This window comes from Callorhinus ursinus, unplaced genomic scaffold (genome assembly GCF_003265705.2).
Source record: "Callorhinus ursinus isolate GAN/ISIS: 27379988/994484 unplaced genomic scaffold, GSC_fseal_2.0 scaffold34, whole genome shotgun sequence".
In the NCBI taxonomy this organism is placed as follows: domain Eukaryota; kingdom Metazoa; phylum Chordata; class Mammalia; order Carnivora; family Otariidae; genus Callorhinus; species Callorhinus ursinus.
The window spans coordinates 9,775,114-9,796,455 of record NW_027397096.1 but is presented as its reverse complement, the minus strand read 5'-3'; the positions used below and the strand labels follow the sequence as shown (position 1 = coordinate 9,796,455).

The 21,342-nt window shown below is 44.2% G+C and overlaps 1 protein-coding gene across 15 annotated transcripts in view; it reads right to left on the bottom strand.

Annotated features, from left to right (window-relative positions):
- Nucleotides 1-2,916: 2,916 nt before the first annotated feature.
- The window catches only part of SYNRG (synergin gamma), a 79,830-nt gene continuing 61,404 nt past the window's right edge, over nucleotides 2,917-21,342 (bottom strand). For 13 of the 15 annotated variants that reach the window (XM_025851179.2, XM_025851183.2, XM_025851184.2 and 10 more), the window contains 3 exons: nucleotides 19,589-19,737; nucleotides 4,945-5,055; nucleotides 2,917-3,572 (listed from right to left, as the gene is read on the bottom strand). In XM_025851179.2, coding sequence (XP_025706964.1) covers nucleotides 3,441-3,572; nucleotides 4,945-5,055; nucleotides 19,589-19,737 — 392 coding nt within the window. In that variant the 3' untranslated portion in view covers nucleotides 2,917-3,440. Of the gene's footprint in view, nucleotides 3,573-4,944; nucleotides 5,056-14,209; nucleotides 14,326-18,927; nucleotides 19,040-19,588; nucleotides 19,738-21,342 lie in introns of those variants that run through there. The other 2 variants (XR_003204296.2, XR_003204297.2) reach the window with 2 other exon arrangements.

Sequence of the window (21,342 nt, the reverse complement as noted above, 5' to 3'; positions counted from 1 at the left end):
TTGTCACGATGCTGCCAGGTAGGTTGCCGCTTGCTTATTCGCGGAATAAATTTCTAGATTTTTGGCCTATTTTGGCAAGAAGCCATAAATATAATGCCCATGGCTACATGTTTATATATATTATAGTTTCTAGATCTTACCTGGTCTGTAGCAATGGTTTCCATCCAAATTCTACCTTCATACCATTTACTTTTATAAACATGCACCACTGTCTAAACAGGAAAATTAAAATGAAGTTAATAGTTTCAATGGGAAAGCAGAGGAACCCATAAATGCTATATCAGCACATGGTCAAACATCAATCAGAAGAACAAAATGGTCCACGGCTGTGGCTTCTCTAGGATGAAGGCAAATTGGAAGTCTTGCAGTCTGTGGATTAAGAGTCCAAAAATAACCTCTGTACTACAGACAGGGAACACTTGGTGACAGATGTTCTTGGTAGGAAAATTTCCTGCAGAAATCCTAGCCAGCACCACGACTGGGATGTAACTAAGTACTTAAGAAGCCTAACACCTTATCTAAATGTCAGAGCTTATTAGTGGGTCACAAAGGAAGGTGTGTGACCTAGAGGGCATTAGGGGAATTTCTGTGGTGATCCCCAGCGCCAAGAAAGCATTGCAAATTTCTATAACGTAAAGGTCCTATAATCTTTCCAAAGCCTGAGATCACACAAGTCATTAAAAGTAGAAGGCATCCTTAAACGACCAAAAATACGTCCGTGCATACAAAACATTAAAATAATTTAAAATATGCAACCTATAGAGAGTGCTAACTAGTAGCCGCAGAAAAAATAAAGCATGGCTAGTAACAGAGCCTGTGCCTCTTCGACCTCAAGCACGTCTGGACAAAAATCAAATTACACACAGCCCTAGAATGTTGAAAAGCACAACACAATACCAAAAGAGAAGAGCGCTTACTAATCACCACTCAAGCAGTGGGGTTGAGCTGCCTGCACGATTCGCGGTACGGAAATAAGTAACCTTGGTTACTGTTTCCAGGGACACTGGACTCTCAGCGAAGAGCCGAGGTGAAGCTGAATGCAATGTGGAGCCATTAGAATTAACTTGTGTACATAAAGGAAATGCAGTGTTATTCCACACTCCCGAAATCCATATTGGTGGCATGTGAGTGAACATGCCACTGCTAAACAGATGCTACAAGGGGGTACTATTTCTTGTAGCCAAGGCTTCTTGGTGACGTCTGCTGTGTCCTCCCACACCTCCCGCGGACTGACTAAACCCCTCATACTTGGTAAGGCTAGCAGCAATTACGCTTACATTCTGGAATCCAGGAGTGGAACCATTCTAGTTAGCAGGTGAGCATACTTTTGAAAATGTCATTGACACAGGCCACTGCGACAGAGTAATAGTCCATATGGCATTCCCGAAAACTGTCTCAGCACTGTAAATTCTAACTGGGAGACACTCTTACTGCAAGCAAAGGTAGATTCTGTTATCATGGTTCTTTATGGAATGTACAAGATAGATTAGAAGCCTGCTTGAATCCTGGGGCCATGAGGAAACGAGGTGCTGCTCAGGCTGACGTGGGGCACGGAGGCCTCAGGGAAGCCTGGGAAATCGGCCCACTCGTGTGGTTACTAACACTCCGCGAGCCCCACGGAGGACAACAACCCTGAGGGTAACAATTCAGACAGCTGTGTCAGCTGGAGATTAATCTGGAGCAAAAGAGAAAAGCAGATTCATCTTACTTCTCTGCACTCTGGGGCACAGCAAGGTAAAGCAGAAGCCTCAACAAGAGCTGTTCAATGAAAACATTCTATACCTTTCTTGGAGAAGATGGGGCTAACAGGTGTAAGATGGAACACACTAGAATCCCTTCAAGTTTTGTCCTGAGAAGGGAAAACAATCTAATTAGTGATGTAAAGCAGCAATTTTATAGACAAAACTAATCTGTTCAGTTTATAAATAAAAACTAACTCGAGGTCAGACGGCCTAAGTCCTACAATGTGAAACACAAGATTCAGAGTCTTCATAAAAGCACATAATTTAGAATTCAGAGAAATGTATGTCCTAGTTTGGCCTATTCTTCCCAGGGCTTGACGATCCTTAACCATTTGGCTTCCCCCCCACCCCCTACTGATTTTATGTATTCAGTTTAAGTGGTAAAGAAAATTCCCTACACCAGATAGCAAGCGTGAGCCTTCTAGAATGCCATCTATTTTAGAACAATTTTCTTCCACTGCATCTAAGTCCTCTACCTCTACCGTAAATAGCCATCTCACTGTTTACCTCAGTAGGCCAGGAACTCCGGCTTCTAACCTGAACTAAGTTTTTTCAGGTCTCTCACATAGATACTGCCAAGTCAGGCAGCACTGGTCCCTGCACCATCATTTCTGGAAGTTTGGACACAGGCCACTGCAAAGAGGTTTCATTCAGCTGCCTTTCCAAATCTTGTCTGAACAAAAGGACCACGTTCACAGTCTTTGAGGTAAACCAAAGTTTTCTGTAGAGGCTCCTAAGGGGAAGGCTATTCATCCTGACACACAAGGATTTGGGCCTTTGTCAAAATGAACATTCAATCCATTGCAAAGTGCCCAAGCATGTTTGGAGGAAAAAGTCTTCTTGAAAGTTGACAGAGTTAGAAATGAACAAAAGGAGAACTGGTTCAGTTGTGACAGTAAAGTTGGTGAATCTACCCTCACCTACCTGCCCTTGTCTTGTCCCACGGAGACGAGCGGAAGTTTTTCTATAAAAAGAACATCAGTGGACTCTGAAAAACAAACTGAGGGTTCTAGAGGGGAGGGGGGGATGGGGGGATGGGTTAGCCCGGTGATGGGTATTAAAGAGGGCACGTTCTGCGTGGAGCACCGGGTATTATGCACAAACAATGAATCATGGAACACTACGTCAAAAACTAATGATGTAATGTATGGTGATTAACATAAAAAAAAATCAGTTGAATCACAATTTCCCCTTTTTATTCATGTAGATATCAACAAACTAAATGTGAGTAAGTGCATTCTACTTTACAGGACAACAGTGTTCTAGATCAAAGGAAGCACTGGCTCCAAACATGCTTGCCAGTTGCAGTCCTATTAACAACTGCTTTTTCTTCAAACATCAGTTCTTCACAGTTTCAATACTGCAGCAGCAAGTTATTCTTTAAAGAAAACTGTGGTCCACATTTTCAAACATCTTACCAGAACGAGAGATAAGTTAGCAAACTTCTGGTACCACGTGCAGTCTGGGCAAGGCAATTTTACCTCAAGCCCCCAAGACGGGCCAGTGGGACCTCAGGGGACAAAGGTCGTCTGTAGGAAGGCCTGGGAACCCAGCAGCTCCTTCTCCCTGCTGTGGCTGGGGGGATTCTTCATACAGCTTCTGGAGGTGAACCTTCTGTTTCTTGGTCCCTGTCACCTCATGGGGTATGAGGGGGAAAAAAACCCCAACCACCCAGTAGGTACTTTGTCGAGGAGCTCTTCAGAGCAGATCCGGCAGGATGAGGCCGGGAGGTTTTGGTTCAACACAGTTGATCCAGAAGTTGGCACAGCTGGCGTGATACTGGTGTCCTCCGTACGCCAGCTTGAAACCGTCTGTCTCTGAGCTGAACGCCTGCCGGAAGGAGAGACCAGTGGGGCAGGTCAGGCTGCTTCTGCAGCCAAGCGCCACTCGGCACGGCCAGCACGCACAGCACTCCAGGCCGCACGCCGAGGCCGCGACGCGCATAGAGGCTGAGCAGGGAGCTACAGCAATTCAAGTGAGGAAGTTCTTCGCTGCTAATTAAAGTTCTAAAAAAAATCTTTACCATGAAACCCAGTTTCAGCCAAAGAAGGCCAAATCTTTCACAGAAAAGTCAGACAGAGATTGAACCGGGGGAGGCCATGGGGGGCGGGGGTGTTCATTATATGGGGAACTGACACAGCCAAGGGCCGCGGCTGATTTTTATCCCTCACTGTGCCGGGGGTGGCCTGCCCCAAGGCGGGCTTTAACTGTGCGTGCGATCCCCCACCGCTCTGTGACTGACTACAGTCCTCGGGCGGAAAAAACACAGGATTGAAAGCTCTCAGGAACTAATGCCACTGGGGCCTGATAACTGAATCAACATAATTAAAAAGTCCAACCAGGCACAGGGTTTGTAAAAAGAGATACTAAAGCACCTAAGAATTACTCCCAGACGACTAATGCTTACAGGTAAGTCCCACTCAGCCAGCCCTAACCTCAACTCCCCGGGGGTTCTCTAAAGCACTACAAGTAAACAGAACTCCGAACCCCAATTTGTTTGTCTGATAACTGCCAAATCCTGCTGCTCTTTGATTTCATTTTCTGTGCCACAACTTCGTCTTCCAGAAGCTGCTCCATCTGTTACCTTGTGCATCACAGAGAAAAATGCCCGCAACACCAGAAACCAATCATGAGCTACAAACGTGCAGACAAGACACGAGCCCCCCCCCCCCCCCGCCCCACTGAGTGGTTAAATCAGATGTTATGGGAACAGACTGGCCTCGGCAAAGGGCTCCCGGCCAGAACAGTTCAGGGTGGTGGCGGAATCAGTGGATTTGCCTTCCACACTCAAAACTGAGATGGAGACACTAGGATAATGTGTGACTGGCTCGTACTTTTTTAGGGTGTTCTTCTGCAGGCTTCTCTTCTTTCTGAAGTAACACCGAAACCGTAAGGTCAACAGAAGTCCCAGAACAGGGCCTCATGCCTCCAAACAAAGCCTCCCACGTTTAACCTCCTCTCCTCACCACCCCGCTGTGCTCAGGGCACCGAAGGGAGAAGGCCTCTGCCCCCGCCTCATGCAACCACTCCCCGCACTGGCCTTCTGTAAGGACCGAGGTACTTCTGGGTCCGATTCCTGGGCTTCATCAAAATCTCTCCCTGCGGTCACAGGCCTGGCAGGAAGGGGGCCAGACAGGGTGGTCCCCGGAGGTCACGTGAGGGAAGCGCTTTGCCAGGGGCAGGGGGAAGGCGTGTCACTTACCCGGCTTCTGGAGTCCACGTTTAAAAGGCACACGCCACAGGCAAGTTCCTGAGCATTTTTAATCCCAGGCCGTAGCATACAAGAGGAAAAATCCAGGGAATTTTCATCGGGCTGTGAGGACAAGACAGATGGGTAAGGGCGCAGCAGTTCTAAATGCTGCTGGCTTCACTCCCAATCACTCAGCCCCAACAGGTCTAGCAGCAAATTGTCACTTCTGATACCATCAGTACAATTATTCCATTTCCCAAACGTTTACTGGATATCAGCTGTGTTCTAGGTGTTAGGGGTGCTAGCATGAGCAACAAGTGGTCTCTGTCCTCTGAGAACTCACAGTCCAGGGTGGGTGGCCGGGTAGGTACCAGGCAACAAGTGCCACAAGAGCCACACTAGGCCACATGGGCTGGGCGGCACCTACTCCAACCCAAGGGAAAAAGAGCCCGATGGCAGAGGATGCTTCCTAGCACTTAAAAACACCTTGGCTGAGTTTCAAGAGGTATATGCTATGTGAAGGGGATGGGAAGGGGGAAGTAAGAGAGGGGATGGTATTTATTCTATGTAGAACAAGCAACACAGGCAAAGGCCTCTAAGCAAAAGATCGGCTGTGGGAAGAAATCTAGGGGGTGGGAGCCAAGCTTATGAAAGGAGGTAGGAGATAGAACTCTAGCATGAAGGCCTTGAAAGGAATAAAGGAATAGAAGAGACTTTATCTTGGGAAGCCACTAAGGGTTCTAACTGGACCATGACAGGATCAGGTCCGTATTATGGAGAGATCCCTCTGATTGCAGTGTAGGCAACCAACTGCAGATGGCAATCCTCAAGGTATGGGCCTCAGTTATGACACTGTTGTAAGTGGTCCAGGAGATAGACAGTGAAGGAAGTGAGAACTAGGGGAGCAACAGTGGGGGATGGAGAGAAATGGTCACCTGAAAAAGCCTGCGTGATGTATGAGATGTGCAAGAAGGGGAGGGGCCTAGGCAGCCAACAGGATTTGCCATAATAAGGCACATGAGAGGAGACTCATGTTTGGGGCTGGGGATTAGAGTTCAGTTTGCTGGGACGCTTGGATGGCTCAGTGGGTTAAGCCTTTGGCTCAGGTCAAGATCCCAGGGGCCTGGGATCGAGGCCCGCATCAGGTTCTCTGCTCAGCCGGGAGCCTGCTTCTCCCTCTCCCTCTGCCTGTGGCTCCCCCAGCTTGTGCTCTGTCAAATAAACAAATACAATCTTAAAAAAAAAATAGAGCTCAGTTTGGTATATGCTGAGTTGGAACTGCCTGTGGGACAGCCAAGTTCTGATGTTATGTAAGCAGTAAGACGGATATATAGTTCTAATGCTCAAGACTGTGAGATTTAGAAGTTATCAGCTAGAAAGAGAAAATATAAATACAGCATACAGCTATTATCAGTCCTTACTTGCTATGTATCACATTAAGCTCTTCACATGCATTATCTAATTTCTTCCTTACAACAAATCTATGAAATAGGAGTATAACCCAATGATTAACAGGGCAGGTCCCAACTTTGGAAAGCTGTTAATTTCTTTAAAAATTTTTTTTCTTTTTTGGTGGGCAGCAAAGTAAGGTCTACTGAGGGACAGTAAAGTGATAGTACAAAGCTCCCCCGAAGGGGTTGCCCCTTTAAAAAAACTTACAGGGGGCTCAAACTCATAATGCCAAAATCAAGAGTCCCATGCTCTACTGACTGAGCCAGCCAGGTGGTCCTGGAAAGTTCTTCACTTCTTTTTCTTCTTCTTCTTTTTTTTTTTTTTAAAGTAAGCTCCATGCTGTCCAGTGTGGGGCTTGAACTCAACCTTGAGACCAAGATCTGAGCTGAAATCAAGAGTTGGTCACTTAACCAACTGAGCCACCCAAGCGCCCTGAAAGCTCTTCATTTCTTAAAAGTTAAAATACATATCTACTATATGAACTTATATGCAATTCCACTCCTTGATATTTACCCAACAGAAATAAAAACATGCTAACCAAGTCTTGCACAAAAAGTGTTCACAGTAACTCCATTCACATTAGCCAAACTGGAAATAGTTACATCTCTATAGAAACTGGATTAAAAACCCATGGTATATCAATACAATGGAATAGGACTCACTGATAAAAGGGATCAAATTGATACAACAATGTAAATGAATTTTTAAAACATGCTAAGAAATCAGACACAAAAACACATATATACTATGTAATTCTATATGAAATTCTAGAACAGGCAACTCTATAGTGATAGAAGTCTATGGAAAATAGATCAGTGGCTGTTTTTGGAATCAGATCATGGCAAGACAGAACTTGAAGAGGTGATGAAAACACTCCATAAATTGACAGGGTGTGGGCTGAGATGGCTAAATGCATTTGTTGAAACCGATTCAACTATGTATTTAAGATCTGTGCATTTCACTAAGTTATCCCTCAATTAAGAAAAACACTTGAATTATAAAACCAAAACAAAACAAACCAAAAAAAAAAGTTTCAGAAGATTTTTGGTTTTTTTTTTTTTAGATTTTAAAGTAATTTCGACATCCAATGTGGGGCTCAAACCCATAACCCTGAGATCAAGAGTTGCACTCTCTACCGACTTGAGCCAGCCAGGTGCCCCAGAAAAGTTGTATTCTTAATGTGAAGAAGTTTTAGATATACCTAAACCAATTCATTTATTTTTAAAAGATTTTATTTATTTATTTTGACAGAGACACAATGAGAGAGGGAACACAAGCAGGGGGAGTGGGAGAGGGAGAAGCAGGCTTCCCGCTGAGCAGGGAGCCCGATGTGGGGCTTGATCCCGGGACCCTGGGATCCTGACCTGAGCTGAAGGCAGACGCTTAACGACTGAGCCACCCAGGCGCCCCACCAATTAATTTTGATTTTATGTGCCCTTGAGCAGAGATTTCTCAAACTTGGCACCACTGACATTTTAAGCTGGATAATTCTTTATTGTGGGGCCTGTCCTCTGCACTGGAGGATGTTAAACAGGGTCCATAGCCAATTTGGGGGCAAAATCGCCCCCTCCTCCACCATTAAGAATGGACTTTCCAAAGAGAAAAAAAATATGCACACATACAAATATATATACACATATAAACACACACGTACATGAGCTTATTATAAATATTTATTGATATAAAAAAACTGTAAAGCACACAATTTACAAATAATAAAATATACAATCATCTTTACTGCAAATTCCTGAGTCACTTGATTCTTACAGTGCTTCTTTTGAAAATGTTTGCCCAACTCTTGGATCCACAGTCGGCCTATGCTTGCGCTCACCAGAGCGTGGATGTTGTGAGCACTGCTTGGTGGTTCTCCATTAAGGACTCAGACTGAGGTGGCACAGCAGACAGATCTCAGAATGTCCCTCATCTGTCAGATATGTAAATGACTCTGCTGAATTGGGTAACAGTTCTCAAATACTGGAGAACATTTCCTCAGCTTTTGATCTATTCACAATATAGCATCTGTGGACCTCCTTGGTATAAATACTGCCACCGTGGCTGACTTCAAGGTACCAATGTGATGTTGCTGAACATGGTGCTGGGAAGAGATGCCTGCAGTACCATCCTATAGTGTTTCCAGATGTGGATGTAACAGACCAGGGTGACCAGCTTCTTGGTTTGTTCAAGACTGTTCCAGTTTCAGCTCTGAGGAAATCCCTCAGTCCTAAGCAAACTGGTATCAGTGGTTGTCCAAGGATAAACATAAGGAACCAAGTAGGTGGGAACAAGAGGTAAGGATGGGAGTCGATGGCAACCAAGTAAAAGGGTCAAACAACTATCTCGAGAACCCCAAACGAGAGCAGTGTAAGTCAGGTGTGAGCAAGTCAGAGGGTTACCAATGTGGGCTCAGAAAGAGGTCTGAATTTAAGATGGCACACCTTGTGCTGTTTGAGGTGATCATGTGAGCAGGTGGCCGAAGTGCCATGGAGACAAGAGTCCCTGAAGCCAGTGGCCAAGGATCTGGGAGCCTGGCATGTTGACTGGTTTGTCCTAGTGGATACTGAGGTGACCCAGGACGATGGCAAATTCCTGCCAAAATAATAGCTACATTTTTTATACTTAGTTTAAGCTGAACCACTGAGGAGTTAGTGTACTGTTTTTGTATTTGAAAAATTGAATTATTCTTTGCTAGGGGGAAAAAATGGCTCCTCCCTACAAAAATGTATAGATTATATAGGTCTCATCCCCCCCCACTTTTTAAAAAAGATTTTATTTATTTGAGAGAGAGGGGGAGCATGCACGAGCAGGGAGGATGCGGCAGAGGAAGAAGACTTCCTGCGGAGCAGGGAGCCTGATGTGGGGTTCGATCCTAGGACCCTGGGATCATGACCTGAGCCAAAGGCAGATGCTCAACCAACTGAGCCACCCAGGTGTCCCTCCTCATCCCTAATTTGAAATCATAAACTGTGGCGCGCCTGGGTGGCTCAGTTGGTTAAGCGACTGCCTTCGGCTCAGGTCATGATCCCAGGGTCCTGGCATCGAGTCCCACATCGGGCTCCCTGCTCAGTGGGGAGCCTGCTTCTCCCTCTGACCCTCTCCCCTCTCATGCTGTTTCTCTTTCTCTCAAATAAATAAATAAAATCTTTAAAAAAAAAATCATAAACTGTGTATTAGCTTCACAAACCTTTCTTAAACTAACCTGAGCTGAATCCATTTAGATCACACCTAGGGAAGGAAGGACAGACAGTTCTCAAAGAAAAGGGGAGGCAGATGTTTCACTGAAGTGCATGAGGACTCTGACCTTGAAATGAACCTACGTGGCCTTAGCCATAGACAAAAACTTTTCTTTTCTAGTGCAATCATGGCCAACTCTGGTCAAATCTAGAAGCAGGTTGTGCTATACTTTGTTTGCTGTCCAATTTTGACATCCTATAAAATGGTTAACAATTTCACCTGTTCTTCCTACCTTCCTCAGTTGCTGTTGGGACCCTCAGAGATATATAAAAAGTTCTCTGAAATGCTCTAAATGATTATTAAAATTATTTACTTGACAAAATCTAACAAGTTTTAAGAGGTTAAAAAAATAGTAGCACTTCTATAATCTACGTTATAGATATTTATGTTACTGAACAAGGGCTATTTGAGAAATAATTAGAATCTGGGAAAACCCAATCCTGAAATCAATCCAATTAAGAAAAGCCCTTTATGAGACGAGATTGGGTGCGTTCAGGGTGGTATGGCCGTAGGAAAAGCCCTTTAATATCTGTTTACCAAAGGCATAAGGAAAGCGAATGAAAAGGTCATATTGTAATTCTCCCGTGAAAATCATAAGGCTCTTCATAAATTACCCTGTGGTCAAATTAATCTTTCAAATGATAAAATTAACCTTTGTAAATACACAAGTATAAGCAGGGGGGTTGTTTTGTACATAGAGGCAGCGGGACACCAATCCGTGGCCACAATTCTTTAAGAAGGTACGCCCTCTACAGGCCATTTTAAATTGAACATCACCTACATTAACTGGCAAGTGTTTCCTGCATTTAGTAAAGATTTTAATAAGTAGTTACAGTATAAATGGCCTGCATACAGTAAGTACCAAAGTCAGACTGGGATATATAAATCCTGAGTCTCTAGCTAATAATAAACTGCTAAAATGGTGTCCAAGAAAATCATTATCAAGGAAGAAGAACTTAGTAGTAATTGGTGTTCTTTACAAATATCCTCATTATAATTCTTCTGGACAGATGGTAGGATGGGCATTTCCTATTCCCTTAAATGATGCACAGCCACATAGCATGCAGAGTCCAGAGACTGTGATCATAAGACACAGGTGTCACTTCTGGGAGGAAGCCTTTAAGACTGATGTGCTGTTTGTCACGTTCCCTTGACCCTCCCACGGTGATTAGCTATGTTCCACATGGTGGAGGCTTTGTCACCCTAGGTCCCTGAGTGAGAATGACCTGTCCACAGGGACCCCCTCCAACTTGACATGGACATGTAGCAGGAGCAACACAGCTCTGTGGTTTTACGTCACTAAGACGGTGGGGGGAGGTGTTCCCATTGCAAACCCGACCTAGTTTGACTAATTCAAAAAATAATCTAAACACAGTTCCACAAGTAATTCTAGACTTTTGGTGTGAGTTACAATGTAACCATTTTCATTCTTAGTTTCAATGTTTTGTCTAATTTTTCCTCTTGCTGCCCTAATGAAGTAGCAAAAATTTAGTTGTTTAAAACAACCTAAATTTATTCTTTTAGAGTTCTGGAGGTCAGAATTCTAAAGTTGGCCAGCAACATAGCATTCTTTCTGGAAATTCTAGGGGAAAATCTGTTCCTTTACCTTGTCCAGTTTCTAGAGACCACCTGTACATTCCTTGATTCATGGTCCCACCTTTTATCTTCAAAGCCAACAGCAGAGAATCTGCCCATCTTTCTCTTTGGTCCAACTGTCATATGGCTTTTCCTCATGCTCACTTTATGCCTGGTAATCCAGGATAAATTCCCCATTTAAAGACCCTTAGCTTAATGACATCTGTAAAGACCCTTCCACCACCTAAGGTAATAAATTCGCAGGTCCCAAGGATCAGGACATGGTCGTCTGTGCGTGTGCCTTATTCCATCACCCTATCGCCTTCCGTCAACTGAGAATAGCCATGCAGAAACATAATGAAGATTCGGTCTCTAAAACAACATGTGCACCAGCCAGATGACAAAAATGCTATCATTACTAAAAATAAACTGACCTCCCGACATGCCACAGCAATGGGAAGTAAGTACTCTGAAATTCATTGCTTATTTCACATTGGAAGGAAGTACAAAAGAATCTGTACTGAGGAAAACAGTGGAATCAAAGCCTGTGTGATTTTCAGTTGACTGGACGTTAGCGGACTAACAGTCCTGTCTCTCTTCCAGGATTTTATATGGCAAAATGGATCCGTTTTGTTTTCCAGGGCTGAGTCTTTGTTCCAAACCTACTGCACTTCATCTCTTAGGTAACCATTCACTCGTCTCACTAAAATAGATGATGTTTACCTCCTGAGAAACACCCAGCTCCTTCAGAGTTTGCGCCCAGAGGTGCGCATGCTTCCACCACAAGAGGGCGTTTGTGCATAAAGAGCGCCTCGGCCGGAGACCTCCCAGCGTCAGTAACTATCAGGGAGCCGCGCTCTGGAGTCTGGGGCTGTGGACTTTGCGGTCCTCAGCCCAAGCACCACTACGGTGACAGAGCACTAACACTCTAGGACTTTTTCACCGAAGACAGGTAATGCCGCTACTTCCTGATGGTAATAGTTTCATGATGTCTTCACGGAAGAAACAAGTCTATTTTTTAGCATCCTGGAAGCTGGCACGGACACAGTAAGAAGAGCGGACTTTTTGAAACTCACGACCTCAGGGTTGTGACATGGCGCCCCTAGTGGGGCTCCGCCCTCAGCGCAGAGTCTTCCTCCTCCTCCTCCCTCTCCCTTTGACCCCTCCCACCCCCCCCCCCCCCGTGCTCTCACTCTCTCTCAAATAAGTAAATAAATCTTTATTTTTTTTTTAAAAGATTTTATTTGAGAGAGAGAGAGAGAGTAAGCACAAACAGTGGGGAGGGAGAAAGAGTCTTAAGCCGACTCTGCACTGAGCATGGAGCCTGACGCGGGGCTTGATCTTACGACCCCGAGATCACGACCTGAGCCAAACCAAGAGTCGGACGCTTAACCCATTATACCATCCAGGCCGCCTGTAAATAAATCTTAAAAAAATAAATAAATAAATAAAACTAGGATGTGCATTCAAATTGCTGATTTGTCAGTTTCAGGCAAGGTTCATCTCTGAACCTTAATTTCTTCAGCTGCAAATGGGGATGGTACTACTGACCTCACAGGACGGTACCAGGGTTCAATGAGAATGAAGGTAAAGCATATAGCACGATGCCTGACAGGTTCTAGGTGCAAAATAAACTATTACAGGTTTGGAATCAAGAGCCCGACTATGGCAATTTGGTTCACTAAGGAACTTTAAATTTAAATTCTACCTAAAATGAAACAAAAGTATAAACAGTTACAAGCTTCCTAACAACCTCGATCCTGCTTCTCTCTAGTAATGATTTCTTTGCACTGAGTCTCCCATCCAGAGTCCCTGGAGTTTGCAGAGTTTTCTTCCAACTGAACTACATAGATGTTGGTTTGTGTCATTTACATTCGCATATCTATTTTTAGAGTAAAGTTTCTTTGTGACAAGTCATATCTTATACTTTCTCTGGAGAATGCACACTATTCTTCATGCAGTGGGCAATTCAAGCAAGTTTTATAGACCAAAGACCTGCAAGTTATCCAAAAGGCAATGACATGGTATAATGAGGAATAACAACCAAGCAGAGAAGGATTGTTTTTCTGTCACAGCTAACTTGGTGAAAAAGGCACGAGTGGAAAAGCATGGGTAATTAGAGGAATGAACACTCAGTTGTGTTCATGTACAATTTGCAAGCATTCCTGGGTTGTCTAGTTGCAGACTAATTAATCCCTATACTGTTATCCTGTGTCTAAAAAGAATGTCAAGTAACATCACTCACTAGACACAGATGCTAGATATGGAGGTTCCTCATGGGAGCTTGATGGAGAGGGCATGAATGTCTGGCAACTCTTCCCATTTACCTCACTTCCTGCCACACCGAGGGATTTAGAATCACCACATGTGAAAGGGCAACACTTCCCAGGTTAGATGGGTAACCAGACCAAACAGGCTTTCTTTGAAATCACAAAAGCAAATTCCATGGCTTTTTTTTGTTGTTGTTTTAAAAGATTCTATTTTTAGGTAATCTCTATACACCCAATGTAAGGCTCCAATTTACAACCCCAAGATTAAGAGTCACATGCTCAGGGCGCCTGGGTGGCTCAGTGGGTTGGGCATCTATCTGACTCTTGGTTTTGGCTCAGGTTGTGATCTCAGGGTCCTGGGATCGAGCCCCGCATTGGCTCCATGCTCAGCAGGGAGTCTTCTTGAAGAGTCTGTCCCTCTGCCCCTCCCCTGACTCACATGTGTGCATGCTCCCTCAAACAAATAAATAAATCTTAAGGAAAAAAAAAAAAGAGTCGCATACTCTACCAACTGAGCCAGCCAGGCGCCCCCCCACCATGGCTTCCCTAAAAAGGTCTGAACAAAATTAATCCTTAGTATAAAAAAATCAAAACAGAGATGACAATCTCGGAGTGGGATGATGACAAAGAACGAGCATAAGGAACCCTTCTGGAATGATGGGACAGCCTGGATCTTGATAGGGGTATTAGTTGTTTGGGGTACGCACTTGTCAAAGCTCAATGGTTTAAGTAACACAACTTACTGAGTGGTATAACCGAGTTTTGCATTTTTCTAGAGGCAGGCAGGCAGGCTGGCCTGGAGGGGCAGTCTAGGAGGCAAGCCCTTCTCACGAGCAGCAGCGGTAGCACCAGGGAACCTGCGAGTCTGAGAAGACGTACACAGATGAACCTGGCTTCCACCTCACCCAGTGACAGTAGCTACACCTCAAGAAGTAAATACACGATAGCAACCCACGCCAGGATTCTCCTCAATTCGCCCCAGACTGAAAAGGATTAATACAGAAGGAGCTTGGTTAAGGTGCTTGGTCTTTCATGATAATTTTTCTTCAAAGAGCTCATGACAAAGAAAGATGCTTTGCTATCATAGCCATCTTTTTCTACCAGCACCAGGAGAGAAGAGATGGGTAGCTGATTTGAGGTATTTTTTTTTTTAAGAATTTTATTTATTTATTTATTTATTTAGCATACCCACGAGTGGGGTGGGAGGAGAGGGAGAGAGAGAATCTTAAGCAGGCTCCACACCCAGCACAGAGCCCAATGCAGAGTTTGATCTCATGACCCAGATATCATGACCTGAGCTGAAACCAAGAGTCAGACCGTCAAATGACTGGGCCAGTCAGGTGCCCCTGATTGGAGGGTTTGTACAGAAATCTAGTTTTCAAAGCATTAATTACATGAGAAACTGCCACCAAATCAAGAGTCTTACAATCTAAGTGGAAAGGGGGAGGTTCTTAAGCTGCTCTCTAGTCCTGGGATACAAAATAGGGGAAAAATGTACAGAAAAGAACTTGATTTTTTTCTATCAAATTGCCGCCAGGAGAGGCGCCTAGTGTTTCACCTCATTAACTCAGATGCTAAGTAATGACCCTCTTTCCCCAAAAAGGCTTTTGCACATCTCTGGTTTTCCCCACCCAGTTTGCCCATTTCAAGGAGGCAACAGAGTATAGTGGTTGAAAAGCAAACTCCTGACTTTGAGATTGAACCCAGGTCTAATATCTTGGTGCCTCAGTTTCTTCACCTGTAAAGGGGGGAGAATGATAGTATCTACCCTCAAAAGTTCCGTATTAAGTAAATTAAAAAGTTAAGGGTTAAGAACAGGGAATAGCACACGGTCAGCGCTCAGTAAAAGTTGGCTGATGATGATGAAGATATTCACGCTTAATCTGGTTCACGTTAGCACAAAGTTAGGAAGCAAAAGATGGGTGGATTAGGAGAGATCCAGACGCATCACCTCTAGATTGCCGATTCCTGGTCTTAAATATCCTGTTGCTATAAAAAACATGCCACATTTGAGTTTTGAGGTAAGACTTCCGTAAGACTAGCCAGAGAGGCTCAGATGAAGTAAAGGTCACACCACGGTGAACTCCGTGATAAACAACTGGTAACATGTCCTTCCCCGTTCCATAGCCACCCTTGAATGTCATGAGCCAACCCACTTGGTTTGTAGCTGGTGCTAGAAACATTAGAAAACCCAAGGTTTCATCACCCAAACACAACCCTATTGTCACCATGGCTAAGTTCCTTCCAGCCCTGTAGTAGCAGTTCTGTGTTATTTCAAACTTGGTGCTCCTTTAAACAAACGGCCACACAACGTCCTAATATGAAGATTCACACAACTGACTTGACTGATCCTCTAGATTTTTCACTCTTACAAAGAACAACTTGTGCATTTATCTTGCTTCTTTTTGTGAGCTTGTATGTAGAACTGTTGCCTTGGGAAGAAGTTTTCCTACAGGCGGAACTGCTGAGCCAACTACTCTGAACGTAAGTTCTTTAATTCATTTGACTTTTACTGGGTATTTATGCAGTGCCTGGCACTGTGCTCACATAGAGAACAAAACATGAACAAAACGTGGTCTTGGTCCTTGTCCTCAAGGAGTTCATAGACAGGGGGAAAGTATATTGCTAAACACTCTATAGGGTGATACCGATTTACATTTCTTAATAATTCCCTAAGGAATCATCCCCCCTCTTACCACATTGACCCCATTAGGATTCCAATAAGCAGACCAAACAAAAACTGGATTTATTATTAGGTAGAAAATGAAATCTTGCTTGGGTCTGCATTAATGTTTACTGATTAGCTGTGCCTCCCCTTTCACAAGTCACTTCACGGTCTTGCTCAGATTTTACTGGGATGTTGGTCTATTTCTCGTTTACTTGCAGGTTTTCTTTATGGAGCAAAGACATGAGCCCACCGCCTGTATGCCCTGCTGGGCTATTTCCCAGCTCCCATTCAGTCTATTTTCCCACATTCAGAATGACTTCCACTAACTTGTACTTGGAGCTACGCCATTTGGCCTATACGGAGAGATTTCCTAAGAAACGACTCAGTGAAAACTACTGCTTTATTTGCTGAAAGGAGGTTGAAGATAACATAGGTTACATTAGTTTCCTCTTTACAAAAGCCCACAAAAGAAATGCTTTCTGGTATCAGTACCAGCAATAATTATGCGTCTCCCAAGCGTGGGTTTATTTTTACGTTATGAACATGGAACTCATCATGTCTTCTTTACGTCAATTCCTAGAAAGGGTAAAGTCAACTAACTGTACAGCTCACCACCTGCAAATGTAAGCCTTTAAAAGCACAGTTGTGGAACCATGAGAGATGATGGACTCTGAAAAACAAACTGATGGTTCCAGAGGGGAGGGGGGTGGGGGGGATGGGTTAGCCTGGTGATGGGTATTAAAGAGGGCACGTTCTGCGTGGAGCACTGGGTGTTATGCACAAACAATGAATCATGGAACACTACATCACAAACTAATGATGTAATGTATGGTGATTAACATAACAATAAAATTTAAAGAACAAGGTTGAAGAATAAAAGATCAATATCCAGAAAACAAAACAAAACAAAAACACACACACTTTTGTATACTTAACTTCATTCCTGGCTTTATATTATCTCCCCTCCTTTCTTCTTCCCCTGTTTCATTTTTCTTATCCATTTATTTAAAAAATTTAAACCAGTTATTAACATTATAAGGTATAAAAAGTGCATCTCTAGTTTGAACAAAATTGGAAGGCTCAAAAGGGTATAAAACAACACGTACAAAGTCCCACCAAACATTGCATTAGAACACAAAGCAATAAAGGACACGGTCTGGCTTTTAAGGAGCGGACAACCTAGCGGGCAAGAACCAAGCAAACACAAGATTATCAACAGGCATGTTAAGTGCTCGGACAGAGACAAATGTGGCTGTGGACACACAGGAAGGGCATCAAATTCAGACTGAAGGGCTCTTTGGAATGACTTCTTGGAGAAGCAATGCAGAGTCCAGAGGGAAAAGCAGTCTGACAGAGAAAGAGGCAAAGGCAGTCCAAGGGATGGAAAAGGCCTTATACATTGAGCTACGGAATTGAAACTTGATCCTGAAGACTATGGAGAGCCCATTGCAGGATTTTAAATGGGATTTAAATGACACAACCAGACTGGCATTTCAGAAAGAACGGGCTGGGAGGGCGTGCAGGACAGATCGATAAGGGATAACAAAATGAACCAGCAACTCCAGCGACGCAGTCAGAAGTGATAAGGACCTGAGTGATTTAATACATTAAGAAAACTGAGGTTCCCACTTTTATTACACTTTCTAGCTACGATTAATATGTAAGAATGCTATGAGTTTTTGCCAAACTCAATAAATTTAACCTCTTGAATTCAGATTTCTGTATTTCATATCACCAAATAAACATAATTTTATCTCTTCTTTTCAAATATTTATACTTCATTTCTTATTGTACTGGCCAGAATTGTATTTTTTAAAAATAATTACCCAAACTCTATGATTTTAGGCTATAAATTGAAAAATAGTCCAAGGGAACAAAATAGAGATTTTGGAAATGATTTAAACTCTTTAAGAACTTAATATTACAAACCAGAAGCAACATAACAATGGTGAGAAGATCCGCCGTTGAAGGCATGTTGTTGGGAGAGCTGGTATCCACCTGCCTATCTGCACAGCGCAGTAAGAAACCGCTTCCTACCCCATAGCTGCAGGCCCGTTCAGATGGGTCACACAGTTATATGTGAGGGGGAAAAAAGAAAGGAAGAAAATGGAATAGCATATTTATTCCAGCTGTGGAAGGAAGATAAATTTCTGACTATTGTGAAATAAGGGATAATATCAGAGACAAACTGAATAGGTATGAATATATAAAAATAAAATAGTTTTGCCCAATGAAATGGAAAACGAAGAGAAAATAGAAGATGAAGAAAATAACAGATATAAGCTTGCCAGTCTACGTCTGTGTGTATATATAAATCTATTACAAATATGAAATGTGTAAGGTTAATAACAGTATTTCATTGAATAGATGGTCAAACGGTCAAAACAGATAGATGATCAACTTACACATAAAGGAAATAGAGTAAATTATCCTTTGGAATACTGCATAGCCTCTACAAAATGAATGAAACATACAAACACCTGGAGGGGGGCGCCTGGCTGGCTCAGTCCATAGTGTGTGACTCTTGATCTTGGGGTTGTGAGTTCAAACCCCACACTGGGTGTAGAGATTACTTAAAAATAAAATCTTTAAAAACAAAACAAAACACCTTTAGGGACTCACTACACACTTGCTAAATGAAGTAGCGGACAAAGAAAGCTGGAACACAATGTAAAGAAAAGTACACTTCCATACTGTCGGAAGCACTGCCCGCTGGCCCAAGCTCTCTGGAAAGCCACGCAAGAAAAGTAACAAGAGCTACGTATGAACGCACGCACGTGTGCAAACACACGTTCCTACCTGTTAAGTCCACTTGGAGGAACTATATCCCGGAAAGGACAAATAGTCATGTGTTTAATGAGATTCAGATGGAACTATTCACAACAGGAAGAAGTGGAAATAATCCAAGGACCTAAGCAAGTAAAAAGGCTAAATGAACCACAGGACAGCAACAACGTGTGTTGCTCAGCTTTTTAAAAGGACACATATGGGGCCATTCGGAACTAGAAGAGCAAACCCAGGAACTCACTGAGGTTCTGCAAAATGCGCTTCTATGTATGTGACTTAAGAAGGATGCAGACGGGGCGCTTGGTTGGCTCGGGCAGAAGAGTGTGCGACTCTCGATCTCGGGGTCGTGAGTTTGAGCCCCACGTTGGGTGGAGAGATTATTTAAATGAATAAAATTGGGGAAAAAAGGAAGCAGCAGGATGTTGACAGAGTGACTGATTTCCTATGCTCTTGATTTCTGTGGCACCGCAGGCCCGGGGGCTAGCAAGAAGCCAAGCTTCTTGGTGCTGTTCAGCTAACGGCACACTGATCTCCTTCCTTCACCGTAAGTCCCACGATCCAGCAGGCACCTCACCTTCATACTGCAGGAAGTGCCACTGCAGGAACGTACACTTCGCTTTACCACTGAGGTTTCTGGAAAGGAAAGCAAGTGCTGAGCGTCTAACGGCCTTACCGTGAGTGTGGCCAGGGACATGAAGCCAATGAGGTTATTCCATACTTTATCGATGTCCTTCAGCAGCTGCTGGAGCTTCTCACTGCACACTGCGGTGGCTTTTATCCCGAGCTCCACGCGCTTGGTCACTCTGTACACCTCAACGACACCTGCAGGGTGAGAGCACCAGGTGAGGGCGGGGAGTGCAGAGAGATGGGCAGCACAGGGCCCCACTACCGCTTGCTGGTATCTTAGCTGGAAATATGGGACTATAACGTACTACTCCCTGGGACCAGTCTACACAGTGCTGCAGTGTAAGAGCTCACACCACCACTACACTACCTGGGTTCAAATCCTGGCTCTGCCACTTACTAGCTGTGTCCACTCTGGGCAAGTCACATAACCTCTCTGGACCTTACTTTCTTCATCTGTAAAATGAGGATAATAAAAGCACCTCACCAGAGAGGATTAAATGGGTTAATACTGTAAAAGGCTTAGAACAGTGCCCAGAGAACAAGAGACACTATGGAAGTATTAACTCATTTTTTTCTGGCTTCTTTATAAGTCCATCTGTTTAAGTTGGGAAATCCCATTAAACTGGCAGAAAATGGGAACATCAAAAGCCTAAAAGAATCTGAATGTCAACATCATCACAAAGTAATTAAGAAAATCTCACTTCTCCGAATGCCCAATGATTTACAAACCCTGTGGCTTCATGCATCTTTTATATATACTTAACAGAACATAGGATGGTTCCTCTCCTGTGGTCTCTGAATTGTGGCTGAATTCTTCCAGCCAGGATGAAAGGTGCCAAGTATCTTCACTTTCTAAGGACAGCCACCAGACACATGCTCAACTTTCCCCCGCGCCTCTAGAAGAGAGGACTGGAGGAATTCCAGGGGGTCTTCCGAGTAGGGCACCAGCAGCTGGGGTACAGTGCTCTGCTTTTCCTCTTTCCCCAGAGGAAGGGCAGGAATGACTGCCGACCCTGAGCTGAGGGAGGGGGCTTCTAAGACAATCTTTCACAGACACCAGGAAATCGAGACGAGGACAGACAGGCACCCTCCTACCTGGTGTGTCTGTGCAGTGGGACTGGGTCTGACTGAGCAGGGGGCAGGAGCTAGAGTGAGGTGGCAGAAGCGAAGGAGAGACTGCAGCCCTTCACTGTCTGCTCGGCCAGGGCACGTCTGAGTAACTACCGTGTGCCAGGCATGAGTCGGGGTGTTAGAGGCACAGCGGGGCTCAAAACAGACCGAATCACTCCCTTCTTGGAGGTTCATTCCAGGGAGGGAAAGAGATCATCAGCAAAAATAAGTAAAATATGCAAGCTATTAAAGGCCACAGGGCAAAGGAGACATCAAACAGGGAAAGGGACACAAAGTGCAAGGGTAGGGTTAGGGGACACAGTTATGAGAGAGGGAGGCCAGGGAAGACCTCACTCAGAAGGTGGCACCTGAGCAGAGATCTGAAAACGACTAGGGTCGTGCACGTGGCTCTGGCCATGGCCAAGCATAAACTTCAGGAGGAGAGCAACACTGGACTGAACAGAGACTGGGGTCTCAAGTTGGACTGGGACATTTTTTTTTTTTTTAAAGATTTTATTTATTTATTTGAGAGGGAGAGAATGAGAGATAGAGAGCACGAGAGGGAAGAGGGTCAGAGGGAGAAGCAGACTCCCTGCTAAGCAGGGAGCCCGATGTGGGACTCGATCCCGGGACTCCAGGATCATGACCTGAGCCGAAGGCAGTCGCTTAACCAACTGAGCCACCCAGTCC